At 59.8% G+C, this 12,851-nt stretch overlaps 2 protein-coding genes across 6 annotated transcripts in view; one reads left to right on the top strand and one right to left on the bottom strand.

Annotated features, from left to right (window-relative positions):
- The first annotated feature begins 416 nt into the window (after positions 1 to 416).
- On the top strand, positions 417 to 2,803 carry GPX4 (glutathione peroxidase 4). The gene is made up of 7 exons (XM_037139022.2): positions 417 to 527; positions 1,519 to 1,613; positions 1,684 to 1,828; positions 1,956 to 2,107; positions 2,205 to 2,229; positions 2,416 to 2,475; positions 2,551 to 2,803. Exons 1-7 carry the CDS (start codon positions 444 to 446, stop codon positions 2,581 to 2,583), a joined length of 594 nt encoding a protein of 197 aa, XP_036994917.1. The 5' UTR covers positions 417 to 443; the 3' UTR covers positions 2,584 to 2,803.
- Positions 2,804 to 3,933: 1,130 nt separating this feature from the next.
- Positions 3,934 to 12,851, bottom strand: part of SBNO2 (strawberry notch homolog 2) — a 49,380-nt gene continuing 40,462 nt past the window's right edge. For 4 of the 5 annotated variants that reach the window (XM_053658301.1, XM_053658302.1, XM_053658303.1 and 1 more), the window contains 19 exons: positions 12,676 to 12,829; positions 11,617 to 11,793; positions 11,061 to 11,158; positions 10,343 to 10,425; positions 9,759 to 9,950; positions 9,310 to 9,479; positions 8,700 to 8,831; positions 8,089 to 8,224; positions 7,871 to 7,983; positions 7,672 to 7,743; positions 7,483 to 7,591; positions 7,244 to 7,318; positions 7,015 to 7,158; positions 6,474 to 6,568; positions 6,299 to 6,391; positions 6,008 to 6,139; positions 5,672 to 5,748; positions 5,203 to 5,393; positions 3,934 to 5,112 (listed from right to left, as the gene is read on the bottom strand). In XM_053658301.1, coding sequence (XP_053514276.1) covers positions 4,616 to 5,112; positions 5,203 to 5,393; positions 5,672 to 5,748; positions 6,008 to 6,139; positions 6,299 to 6,391; positions 6,474 to 6,568; positions 7,015 to 7,158; positions 7,244 to 7,318; positions 7,483 to 7,591; positions 7,672 to 7,743; positions 7,871 to 7,983; positions 8,089 to 8,224; positions 8,700 to 8,831; positions 9,310 to 9,479; positions 9,759 to 9,950; positions 10,343 to 10,425; positions 11,061 to 11,158; positions 11,617 to 11,793; positions 12,676 to 12,829 — 2,740 coding nt within the window. In that variant the 3' untranslated portion in view covers positions 3,934 to 4,615. The remainder of the gene's footprint in view (positions 5,113 to 5,202; positions 5,394 to 5,671; positions 5,749 to 6,007; positions 6,140 to 6,298; positions 6,392 to 6,473; positions 6,569 to 7,014; positions 7,159 to 7,243; positions 7,319 to 7,482; positions 7,592 to 7,671; positions 7,744 to 7,870; positions 7,984 to 8,088; positions 8,225 to 8,699; positions 8,832 to 9,309; positions 9,480 to 9,758; positions 9,951 to 10,342; positions 10,426 to 11,060; positions 11,159 to 11,616; positions 11,794 to 12,675; positions 12,830 to 12,851) is intronic. The other variant, XR_008390256.1, reaches the window with a different exon arrangement.

Raw genomic sequence — 12,851 nt, forward strand, 5'->3', positions numbered from 1 at the left:
CCCAGTTTGGTTTTTATTGACGTTAAAAACAAACTCCCCAGTTTTCAATGAGGTGGGGCTATTTCTCTGCGAGTTCGAGCTATCTCCCCTTGGGTTTCCAGTTCAGCTTGTCAGGTACCCCGCGGAGCTCTGGCCTATCACCCGGATAACTGTCTCACCGCCACCAACGAGCAGCTTACGTACTCGCGGCCGCCCACCCGCCTACGAGCAGGCGCAGTCACAGACAGCAACAAAACCGCAACCCGCGGCCCCACCCACGAACGCCGTTCATTCCCGCCTCTCATTGGCTATTTTTACCACGAGTCACAGCGCCGGAGCGACTGGCCAATGAGAACTCTGGTGGGCGTGGTCGAGGGCGGGGAGGCTAGGGGCGCCGGCGCGCGTCCATTGGTCCGCTCGGTGTGGGGTGGAGCCGCTACTTTTTAGGCGCCTCCTCCGCTGCGATGAACTTAAGCCGCCTGTGCCGTCTACTGAAGCCGGCCCTTCTGTGCGGGGCTCTGGCTGCGCCAGGCCTGGCCAGCACCATGGTGAGCGCAGCGCTGGCTTTCGGGCCATCGGGCCGTTGGGGTGGACGCGCGGCCTCCACCGCGACGCCCGGGGCCACAGTGACCTTGGGTGGGAGGGCGCCGTCCGGCGCGCACGCGAGGCGACTGTCCGGGCGGTGGGTAGCTCAAGGTCCGGGGTACGGGCGGGATCATGGCTGGGGGCAGTGTCCGGAGATCAGTGGGCAAAGCTAAGCGGTTGGGTCTTTCGGACCGCGCAGGGTCTGTTGCGTCGGGGCAACTGGGGGGCCTTCGGCTGCTGACGCCCAGGCCGGAGCCCGCAGAGTGAGGGCGCCCCTTGGGCAGGTTAATCCCCCGCCCCTCCCCCGCCCTGTACGCCCTGGGACACTGCGCAGTGGCGTCACAGATGGGCGGCCGGGAGCCCTGGTTACCGGTCCTTTGTTCCCCTGGTGTGGCACTCGGTGGGCACCGGAACATCTGGAGAAGGATTGGCATGGGCCGTGCAGCCGCCTGCTCCCGGGATCGCTGCAAACGGCGGCGCCGGTTGCCGGGCAGGCGGCGGCGGCGCCGCCGCCGCCGCCGCCGCCGCCACCGATCCCCTAGGCGACGGAAGGCACCGGCCTGCGGGCGCCGGAGGACGCGCCCTCGCCGGAAGGAACCCTGTTCCAAATGCCTGGAACGGGCACAGCCGGCGTCCTGGGAGAGTGGCTGTGGTGTCAAATATCAGGATCCGGTGCGCGCGGGGCCCCCACACTCGCCAGAGGCGCCCCCATGCTTGCTGGGGCACCTGGCAGGATCCCCAACCTTTCCTGGGCCTCGGTGTCCGCGGTTAAACACGCCCCACTGCGCAGGGTGCGTGCACCTTTGAGGAGGAGGAGCCCTCACTTTTTACTTGCTTCAGGGCCCTTTTTCACTTGGGATCTCGTCCTCCCTTGGGGACCGTGGGCTGGATGAGTTGGCTGGTGTCTCCATGCCCCGAGGTCCACCAGCCGCTCAGGGCGCCCTTGCCTTGCAGTGCGCCTCCCGCGACGACTGGCGCTGTGCTCAGTCCATGCACGAGTTCTCAGCCAAGGACATCGACGGGCACATGGTTAACCTGGACAAGTACCGGTACGTACCTGCCAACCTGGTGGGGGAGGCAGAGGGAAGGCCAGCGGCTTTGACCCCATTCCATCTCCAGGGGCTTCGTGTGCATCGTCACCAACGTGGCCTCGCAATGAGGCAAAACAGACGTAAACTACACTCAGCTCGTCGACCTGCACGCCCGATATGCTGAGTGCGGTTTACGGATCCTGGCTTTCCCTTGCAACCAGTTCGGGAGGCAGGTGTGTGCCTTGTGTCCCTTGTTGTCCTGTGTGTGGACATGGGGAGAGGGTCTGGGTCTGCAGAAGTGGGGACCAAAATGGGGTACATATTTCTTCCCACTGACCCAAGCACCCCTGCTTGCCATAGGAGCCAGGGACTAATGCAGAGATCAAAGAGTTCGCTGCCGGCTATAATGTCAAATTCGATATGTATAGCAAGATCTGTGTGAATGGGGATGACGCCCACCCGTTGTGGAAGTGGATGAAAGTCCAGCCCAAGGGAAGGGGCATCCTGGGAAAGTGAGTGGGGGGAGGGGAGGGCAGGGCAGGATGACTCCCCAGGGGATGGTGCTGCAGTTGCCATGGGATTTCTCATGATCTGTCACTTCTTTTGTAGTGCCATCAAGTGGAACTTCACCAAGGTAAGGAAGGGCTTTGGGGGGCAGAATGGGCCAGGTCTGTGTCTGAGGCCAGCTCAGTGCCCCCACCCCAAGAGGCCATAGGCTTGGCCTTAATGGGGCAACAGGTGGAGGATGCTTGCTTGCCCCCAGCCTTCTTGCAGGGGTCCCCTGGCAGTGGCCTCATGCTAATGATACCTGTCCTGACAGTTCCTCATTGACAAGAACGGTTGTGTAGTGAAGCGGTATGGTCCCATGGAAGAGCCCCTGGTAAGTGCCTTTCCAGGGAGCTTGCTGGGGGTGGGTTCACCAAAAGAGGTATCCCTGACCCTGCTTCTCCCACAGGTCATAGAGAAGGACCTGCCCTGCTACCTGTAACTCCACAAGTGTGTACCCTCCATCCGAGCCTACCACCCGTGCTCCTTGGAGCTTTCCACCCGGCACCCATGACAGTCTGTCTAAAAACCAGCCCACTGGTGGGGCAGACCTGAGAACCTGGCGTGCACCCCTGCCGGAGGAAGGCCCTCAGCCCGGCCTGGATTGTAGCTCGGCATCCCCTCCCCCTAGCTGTCTTGTGGGAATAAAACGTACAAATTGACCTGCTGGGTACTTCTGCTTCCCTGGGGGATCAACATGGGGGCGGAGTTCCCTTAGGGTTCAGAGGGCTGCACCTACTCTACAGCCCTGCTTCTAATCTTGGCAGCCCCACCCCTTGGGCACGGGCAAGAGCTGATCCTCCAGGTACTAATTTCTCCTAATGCCTGGTACTATTCCTGGCTCAGGGCCTTAACCTGACCTGATGCAGCTGTTTGGGGCCTGCCCAGAGTGGTGGTCTTCCCCAGTGGGAAGAGGTGGGAGCGTCAGGGGAGCCAGGCATCTGGGGCTGAGCAGCTGCCAAGCTGCTCCTGGCACACAGCCATGCTGGGCAGGGCCTGCTCAACAGACTGGCTTCATTGTGTGGACAGAGCCAGGACACCCAAGCCTCCTCATGGTCCTCACTTATAAACAGGAGTAGTTGTTCACAGTCCTCCCCAGAAGAGTGGGAAGTGACATAGCTGGAGAGTAGCTATGTCCCCACCCCCCTGCTCCCCCATCTAGTTCCCCAGGGAAAGCCAGCAAGCAAGGGGTGGGAATCTGCAGAGGGAGGTAGCTCCCACCTACTACTCAGCTTTCTGACTGAAGACAGGCCCTGGCTTCTGGTGTACTTCCCACAGCTCCCAGGAGGGGCTTGGAGTCCACTCCTGCTTCCCGTACCAGATCCAGCTCTCGGGCCTTCCCGTCCCTGAGCAGCCCCCTGTAGAACCAGCACCCCAATACCCCTGAGGAAGCCCTGGGAGGAAACTTAGGCCAAAGCCCTATACAATGTGGGGAGGGGGTATGACAAATGAGGAATTGGTCTCACAAGGGTCTCAGATGGGCTTTGTCTCTATGGGGCAGAAGGTAGACAGCGCAGTGTCTGGTCCCAGATACAAGTCTGGCTCAGCCAGTTCCGAGGCAGCTGCCCTGCTATGCTGATACTGGAACCACGCAGTAGACAAGGGTCCTACCCGGTGGACCTATCTCTCCCATCCTGGCTCGTCAAAGCAATGGGCAAACAATGGGTGGGTTTCACTCTCTCACACTCCCCACAGGCCAGGCATCTCCTACGTGCCCCTTGTGGAGTGGACGTGTAGTGGCACCCCTACCCTCCCTCCTCACTTCCCCTGCAGTCCAGAGGAGCAGACAGCCTGGGGAGTAGTGAAAAGACACATATATTTAAAAAAGATCTTTTTACATATATACACTTGAATTATAAATACACATAGAAACCAGGGACCACCCACCACCCCTCCAGTTCCACAGGCAGATTCTGGGGCCTGGAAGAGGCACTTGGGCAATAATTTAGGGAGCAGAGAGCAGGTAGGGGAATTGCATATATTAATGGGGCGTCTGCCCCACACAGCCTCCCGGAGACGAAGGCCCTGAGAACCGAACTGGGGGTTTCCTGAGTTTCCAGCTCTTGGGGCCACCCAGTTTTGTGTATTTCAGGGGTTCTGGTCTTTCCAGGCCTGATGGGGTGGGCTGGGGAGGGGAGTCCCACCCAGGCCTGGAGGGCAGGAGTGAAGAGGCGAGGGGCACCCTCTGCCCCCAGGCCCCACCTGAGTCCGAGTGGGATGTGCACACTCGCTGTTCCCCTGGGCAGGGTGGCAGCATGTTGAGGGGTCTGCCCAGGCACCGGCCGGGGAAGGCACTGCAGTGGAGGCCTTGGTTGGCTGGATGAGGGGCGGGCTAGCCCCGCTTCCTCTCAGTAGTTGGCAGGGGGACCTGCCCTGCTCACCACCCACTTTGGTACAAGACCATGTCTGTGGCATATTACAGATAAATAAGTTTTGTCCAGGGAGAATGCCTGGCTGTGTGCTGGAGCCCAGGCCTAGGAATTGGGGAAAGGGGGGCTGAACTGGATAACACTCTGCCGCTCAGGGCCCCCACCACCCCCTGGTACACCCACAATCCCTGCACCAATGCCCAGCGCCCCAGGGGGCTCTGGAGGTGGCACAGCATTGAAGGAACGCATCATGTCCTCTAGCACCTCTTTGAAGTTGATGTTGCAACCCTGGTGCATGAGAGCTGCAGGGTCAGCTGGGGTATTGGGGGAGCCCAGCAGCAGTCCACTGGGCGTGGGAGTAGGGTCTGGGGGAAGTGGAAAGGCAAAGGGTGAGGGCTGTGGGAAGACCTGCGCTGGTGGGCTGTATGTAAGGTCCAGGACCTCACCAGGGCCGCAGGGCAGTGAGAGTGGGCGCAGGGCTGGTGGTGGCGGCAGTGGCAGTGGATAGCCTTGGCCCTGCACATTCTTGCGCTTCACATCTGCATCCATGAGTTGCAGTTCCTGTAGCACTCGGGGGATGCAGCTCTCAGGGATCTTGATGCCTGCAGCACACATGGAGGATGGTGGGTCAAGGCCTCTGGTACAGCACCCACCCACCCACTCCCACACCCCCTTCCAGCTGGCACGCTCACCAACTTGCTTCTTCTTGTCCTTGGTCTTAAGGCGAACAATCTGCAGGTAGCTGCTGCTGGTAACATCAGCCATGACAGCGGCGATGCGGCCCCACACCCGCAATAGTGCTCCGCACAGCATGTAGTGGTGCCGCAGCCTCAAGCCCTGCACACAGTCCTTGCCCTCCTGCACTAGCCGGCATTGCCGGTTCCTGTGTGGCAGGCAGGGAGGCTCAGACACAATGCCCCACGCACCTACCCCCAATGACCCTGCAGTCCTCCCCAAGCCCCATAGGTTTCTCCCCCATTCTAGCACCGCTTATTTCTTTAAGTGCCACCTCCTGAAAGTCCTGGGATGCCCCAGATGCCCAAAGTGCCCCTTGCCCTGTGTAGCATGTGCAGGCCATAACTAGTAGAGCTGCCCAGAGAAAATGGGATAGTACCATCCAATGCAGTTGCACCCCCAACCCAATCCAACCCTAGTCCTCACCACGAGGTATGGCTGCAGTGCTTCAGTGACAAGGTGTAGTTATTCTCCCAGGGCTCCCTGGCCTCCTCTGCTGTCACCTAGGGACACATAGTCACGCTAGACCCTGAATGAAAGGCCGATCCACACTTCTAGTACCCTGAGGCTCAGCGTGCTCCTGGCCAACCCACCTCACACCTGGCTACCCCCTCTTGGTGGCCAGCTGGAAGCCCTATCAGGGACGGGTCACAGCAGGGCAACCAGAGTAACAGATACATAAACCTGGGGACATGGGCATCCTGGGGCCTCCCTCCCCGTCTCCTCCCCTGCCCCTGCCCCTGCCCCTGCCCCTACCCCTACCCGGTGGAACTTCCGGCACAGGCTGTCGAAGGTCTCCAGTTGGCTCTGCCGGCCAATATTGGGCTTGTACACGGTGAAGAGCTTGTTGTGGTTCTGCTCGGCCAAGAGGCAGCTCGGCTTGTTGCCACGAGCCTAGGCAGGGGGGTCTTGTGAGGTTGGGACAGGCAGCCGCATGTCCTAGCTGGGGGTCCCCAATGCAGTTGTACTGGGGAGGGCACGGGGCTGGAAGCTGAACCTCTATCCTCGCAGCACTGCCTGCCCTTCCCCAAGCTGGCCCCCAGGGTTGCCCACCTTGTAGGAGAGGTAGAAGCCATCATGGGGGCCTGTCAGCTCCAGTGACTTGGTGTACGCCTCCTCCCATTTCAGGCCACGGTCCACAGTGATCTGCCACAGCATTCAGGCATTAGGGGCAGGGGCGGGGGCGGGTGCTTGGGGCAGGGGTCAGGGCAGGCCACTGTCCTCTCACCTTGTACAAGACCACCTGCCCATCCTGCGGGTGCCCGGGGGCCAGGAACACCTGCTGGCTCTCTTCGTAGATCTCCTCGATGCCCGGAGCCAGGTCTGGAGAGGACACCAGGGTGAGCAGGGTCCCACCTGGGGGCCATATGTCTCCTCAATCAAATGAGGCTCAGTGTTGCTCAGCTGGCTCCAGCTTCTGAGCTTTGGCAGGGGTGTCAATCCCAAGTTTTCAGGTGGCCATAGAGGAGGTTCCCCCAGCAGAATCAGCCTCGTCCTGACCTTGCCCACATCCTGGAGTGTGAGCAGCCCCTCCAGTCTGGTGGCCTGGGGTCCCAACCACAAGGTGCAGGTCACTCACACCAGGTGTGACCAGCCTGCCTGCCTCTTTGGGTCCCTCTCTGCATGGCTATCCTGGGGACAGTTAGGTCGTCTGCAGAGTTATGAATAAAGCTTTACTAGTAAGAGACCCCTTGGCCCTTGGTGTACTTGGTGAGGGCCTGGTATGTGGGCTGCTGGCAGTCAGTTCCTTCTCCCCTGGGGGCACTTACCCAGGATGCCCATGTCATATTTGCCCTCCTTCTTGTCCACCTCAATAAGGTGGTCAAAGGTGTCAGAGAAGTACTGGAACAGCGCATTCTGCTTGTGCACCTCCAGCCCCAGGATTCGGTTGAGGAACTTGGTGATGGAGCAGTCTGTCGGGGCAGGAGGGCCTCAGGCTGTGTCCACCCCGCCTGCCCACTCCTCACCCAGCCCACCTGGAGGGTAAGGGGCACTCACCCTTCTCCACATCCAGGCAGCCGGACCTGGACTCCCGCCCACCGATGCCAACCGACAGCAGGCCCTGCTTCATGTCTGCAGGAGAGAGTTTTCACATGTGCCCTTTGCCCCAGCCTGCCCCTGGTCCCTCTGCCACCACAGTCCCTTTGGTGGGTGTTGGAGGGATCTTTAGACACAAATCCAGTCTACCAATCCCAGTGCCCCAAACTGATCCCCCAGGTGCCACACCCTCAGCTCACCCCGGAAGAAAGCGGCGTCCCCTCCTGGGTAGCCCTGGGGCAGGGGCACCTTGTTCTCTGTCTGGCTCAGGATGGTGGTGAGGACGCAGCTGAGGGCCCGGGCGCCATACTGAGCAGAAGGACCAGGTCAGAGGCTGGGCTCAGGCACCTGGGACCCCTCCTCTCCAGAACCCCCAACCTCTCTGGTACCTTGTTCTCAAAGTTGTACTTGCTCAGGTCTCGGGACTCAGTGGCTCTACGGTCCCCGTGTGTCAGAGCCCCCTGTTGGGGATGGGGGAGCCTTCACACACTGCCCACACTCTTCCCCACTCCCCTCCTCAGGTGGCCCCCCAACAACTCCCATGACCAACCCCCACCCATCTCACTCGGGCTCAGCCTGACCACTCACCAGGCTCTCTAGTCGCTTGGCGACAATGGAGGCAAACCTGCGCTCTCCGGCCAACTCTGAGATGAGGAAGATGTATTCTGGCGCAGAGACTTGATTGGACCGATGGGTCCGGCCTAGAGACACAAGGGCTCTCAGGGGCCACCCCATGGGGTGGGGTCAAGGTGAGGGCATGCCTGGGTATCCTGGGGAAGGGTATCCTGGGGAGTGGCAGGGCTCACCAAATTGCTGGATGGCACGGTCAGCACTCCAGGGCAGCTCAAGTGTCATGTGGACCCGGCGCCGCTGGTTCTGGACCCGACGATCGGCTTGGAGAGAGACTCCAGAGCTGGAAGCCTCAGAGATGATGGCCACAAGCTAGGGGGATGTGGATGGGTCAGGGTAGTGGGGCAGGTGGTGCCTGTTCTTCCTTACCCACATACTTCATATGCCCTGGGTCACCCTGATGTGTTGTTCAAGGTGAACCACACAGCAAGTTGAGGCATACTCTATGGGGTGGGGGCCACATAGGCTTTGAATGAAGTGTGGACCATCCCCAAGGTCACCCCTGGAGGGAGTGGCAGCCCCACCCTGCCTGCTTTCTTGTTTCTTCAGGCAGATTTCACCAGGGCTAAAGTTAAGGTAGCCAGGGAGGCCTGTGTCCCCCACCTTGGGCACATACACCCAAGCAAAGCACTCATGGCACACAGCCACATGGGGCTGGAGCAATCAGTGGTCCAGGGCAGCTCCTTAAGACTCAGAACCCCTGTGTCTCCTATCCAGCAGGCCCTCACAAACTTTTCCTCCTCACCCACGTACACTGGCACACAGTGCCCACCTCCATGTCCCCCACCTTTTCCCCTCTCATGAAGCGCTCCTTCTCCCTGAGGTTCACGTGGTCGATGGAGAGGCCCTGCTCCGCCCGAGACTCGAAGGCCACAGTCCCGTCAGACCTGGACACCACGCGGCCCTTCCTACCAGTCATCTGTGACAGGGCAGGAGCAAGGGACATGCTGTCAGCCTGCATGGCTGCACAGAGGCTGGTCCCCGTGTCCCTTAGTTTCTGCGTCTCCCCCCACCAACCTCTGCCCTGGGTGAGGAGAAGGACTGTGGGCCCTGGGCTGGAACATGACCTTTGCCTTGGAACCAGCAACATAGAGCTACAGAGGATCTGAGGCGGCACCACGGGAACATCCCATACAAGAAAGAGTATAGTGTGGGTGGGAAGAGAGGACAGGCAGAGAAAATTGGGGGTTTGGAAGTCCATCCTGGGGCCTGAGACTGCACCCAGAACCCATAGACCCAGGGGCACATGGGGTATTGTGGGAGGTGGGCACACCCCCTACAACTGGATGCTGGACCCTGCAGTTGGCCTCCCATCCTCACAGTGCTAGTGAGGACTTGGATTGGCCACCAGGGGGCACCAGAGTCTGAGTCCTAATGGGAGCCCTTCCGGAGCTCACCTCTGCCACATGTTCAGGGCCCCCCAGCTGGTCAATGAGCTTGTCCAGGGTGTTGACTGGCAGCTCTCGGCCCAGCACCTGCACCTTGGCCAGCAGGTCCTGCTTCAGCCGCTCCACCCGCTCCAGGATACCAGGTCCATGGGGGTCTCGCTGTGGGGGACACAGGAGGCCTGTGGGGGCCGCAGGGTCAGGGGGGTGACCAGCCAGGTAACCTGACCAAAACCCAAACCACAGCAGAACTCAGCCTTGGGTCCTTGAGGATGAGGGGTTCCCTCTAGGCTCAGGGACAGGCAGGTGCAGAGGAAGTATAGGGTCCTGGACATTCTCCTTAACCCCAGACTGCCTTTGTGTACCCAGCTCCACTGCTGACCAGCCATGGGGCACTGACCTCCCCCTCTGAGCTTGTTCCCCAGTTGTAAAGAGGGGAAACCCTGGGTCACGGGCCTCACCACGGTTGTCAGCAGGGAGCCCCACAGCATCCACGATAACCACATCATCGTCCACCAGGGACTCGGGGGAAGAGTGGAAATCGCTGTCCAGGCCGGCATCTGACTCGGTGCTGCTGTCATCACTGATTCGGATCACGCCTGCCATATCGTATGCTGGCCTGGATGCCTTGGCCCCTCGGCCCCTAGGCCGCCCTAAAGGGGAGGAGCCAGAGATCACCTGGGCCCAGCCCTGTTCCTTCACCCTGTGTGGGTCTGACTTGGGGGTCAGTTCATGGCAACTCACAAGCGGGCACTGCAGCTGGAGGCTGCCCTCACCAGCTCTCTTGGGAGACTGCAGTCAGGGCACTCTGTGCCTGTTGACCCCTGGATGCCTCCCTACAGGTAGTGGTTTCACTCCTCCCCAGCCCTCCTTTGCAGGTGGACAGTGGGAAAGGGGCACCCCTTAAAGCAGAGGGAGCAGCAGGAGTGACTGGCTGAACTGGGATGATGCTCAGAAAGGAGGGACTGAGAAGCAGCAGGAGAGAGGACAGAAGGGAGCCCTAGGAGGGCCACAAGCCAAGAGTGCACGCAGGATGGGTGCTTACGTTTTCTCTTACTGCCTGCTCCTCTGTCTCGCTTTCTTTTGGTTGAAGGAAAGTGCTTCTGAATTAGTGACAGAAAGACGCCCCTGAAAGAGAGAAACATAGTTTATCCTTACTATGAGAATGAGCATGCTGTCTGCCAGGAGACCTGGAGGGGGTGCCGACCTGTGTGCAGTAAGGTCTGAAGGACAGTCTCAAGGAGGTGGTTTTGCTGTGAGGCACTGGGTGTGGCCTGGGGTGCTGGGTGGAGAGAGACAGGGGAGTGGACACATTTGGTGACTCCCAAGATGAGGAAAGGTAGGGTGGGTGCAGGGACCTGGGGGTTGAGCCATAAGGAAGAGCTGCCATGCTGGACCCTTGCTCACGATGGGCTGGGAAGAGAGGATTGGGGTTTTGGGGACCCTGAGGGTCAGTCTCTAAACTTTGAGAAGTATTCCTTAAAACGGCACCATCCCCATGTGAGATGGGCTCATTCTGCAGTCTTGGGACACTCCAATGACCCTCCAACCCCTGAGCTCCCACAGTTAACCTTTGCGGCTTTAAAACTAAGCTGGGTCTGAGGTCCCTGAGGATGAGGCTCAGCAAATGTGCCCTAGCCTCCCATGGGTGAAGTCACGGGGTAGGGCCCAGCAACAGGTTACTGCTGGGGAGGCTGAGCAAGCCACAGGGTGAGAAGGTCTCTGGAGTGGCCACCCGACCTGTCCCCATGTGCATCACTCACTCAGCGGCTGAGACGAAGCAGTCAAGCTGCCCATCCTTCTCATCCAGCACCTCCCGAGTCCGTGCCTCGCCTGTGGACTGCAGCCCAATGACCACGCACTGTGGGGGGTGAGGTGGGAGTGAGCCCGCTTGGAACCCCCTCAACAGCTCTAGAGCACCCAGTTTGCCTCAGTGTCTCCCTCCTTCCTCCCCTTGGGTCCCGGCTGGCTGCCAGGCCCCCATACAACCAGACCCACCGGGGAACTCTGCACGGCAGCTGCCATCCGGCCTCAGCTCTCCAGACCCCCTCACTACTGTCGTTTCCTTCTGGGGACCTGGTAGCCCTGGATGTGGAGAGCCCAGGGCAAGGCCACACCTGCCGCCTGCTGCAGGGAGCTGGGGTCAGGCAGGACCAGAACCTTCCGGACCTCAGTTCACTCTCCCCACCCTTCCTCCTGGACTTAGCCCAGTCACACTTGGGCTTGTTTGTGATTGTGACATTAGTGCCAGATCCACCCACTCGCCCCCCAATGCACGAACGTAGGGGAGAGGCCTAGCCACCACTGCCGCCAGCTCACCTTGTCCTTGGCCAACTCCTCCTGGGCCAGCTCCACAAGCCGGCGCACCTTGGCAGCAATGCACAAGTACTTGAAAAAGCGCTGGTGGGCTGACCAGAACTGACCCCACAGGGACTTGCGGGACTCCAGGCCAATCCAGTCGGCTGCCTGCTGGAACACGCCCAGGGCCTCGGCCCACTGCAATGACATGCCACACGAGGCGAAACTCGCTACTGCCCAGCTGTCTCCCAGCCCCACCCTGCTGGAATTGGGGGTGGGGATCATACATAGAGCAACATAGAGGTTCTGCAAATACCTGAGCAGTCAGAAACAGTAAAAAACCAAAACATGTGATGCCACGTGTAGGCATGATTTCAGAAAAGGGAAGAGGCATCTGCAGTGACTCCGACCAGCAGGCACTTGATTCTCAACACTTTAGACAAAAAACTTGCCCAGGATAATCCTGTTCCCTGGGGACACCAGGCCAGGTCTGGGACATCTGTGGCTGTCACAACTGGGGCCTGGGGGATGTTCCCGGCATTGAATGGGTAGGAGCCAGTGACGCTGCTCAGCACCCGGCAGCGCCCGGGGTGGACCCCCACGTCGAATGACCTGGTCCTGATGGCAGCCGTGCCAAGGAGAAGACCCTGTCTTGGTCCGAGGCAAAGATACGGCATGGGCAGAGCCGATGCTCAGGGTTTGTCTCGTAAGAGTGTGATCTGACAGTGAGGACACAGGAACCCACCACACACAAAGGAGATGGTGAAGATTAGGGCCAGGCCACATCACACAAGAGATGTAGACGCTGAAAACAGCTGAGGGGCAAAGTGCTCGTGACATCAGGGGAGGGCGGTGGAGCCTACATCACTATAGCCACTTAAGAATCCCTGGCTTGAACAGAAACGAGTCTCTGGCTCCGGCCAAAGACCTCCGCAGGTGTGCTGGCTGCTTCTTCCTTTCTATAACCTGACAAATCCATGTAGTGTCTTTAAAGACAGATGCTGCAGGTGATGGGTATAATTTCAAGAGGAAATACACAGTGTGCTCATGCAGTCAGAGACCCCTGGCCGCCCTGCTCACCAGCAGGGCTGCTTGGTTGTAGACATGCTCGAAGGTTGGGTCCAGTGGGATTTCCTCAATTCGGAAGGTGACACCACTGAAGCTGAGCTGGCGTGCAATGTACATGCCACTGACCTTCATGTCCATGGCCACGATCTCCATGGCGCCCACACCCCTGTGGATGGAGACAGGGATGC

Source organism: Artibeus jamaicensis, unplaced genomic scaffold (genome assembly GCF_021234435.1).
Source record: "Artibeus jamaicensis isolate MK-2021 breed Jamaican fruit bat unplaced genomic scaffold, CSHL_Jam_final scaffold_537, whole genome shotgun sequence".
In the NCBI taxonomy this organism is placed as follows: domain Eukaryota; kingdom Metazoa; phylum Chordata; class Mammalia; order Chiroptera; family Phyllostomidae; genus Artibeus; species Artibeus jamaicensis.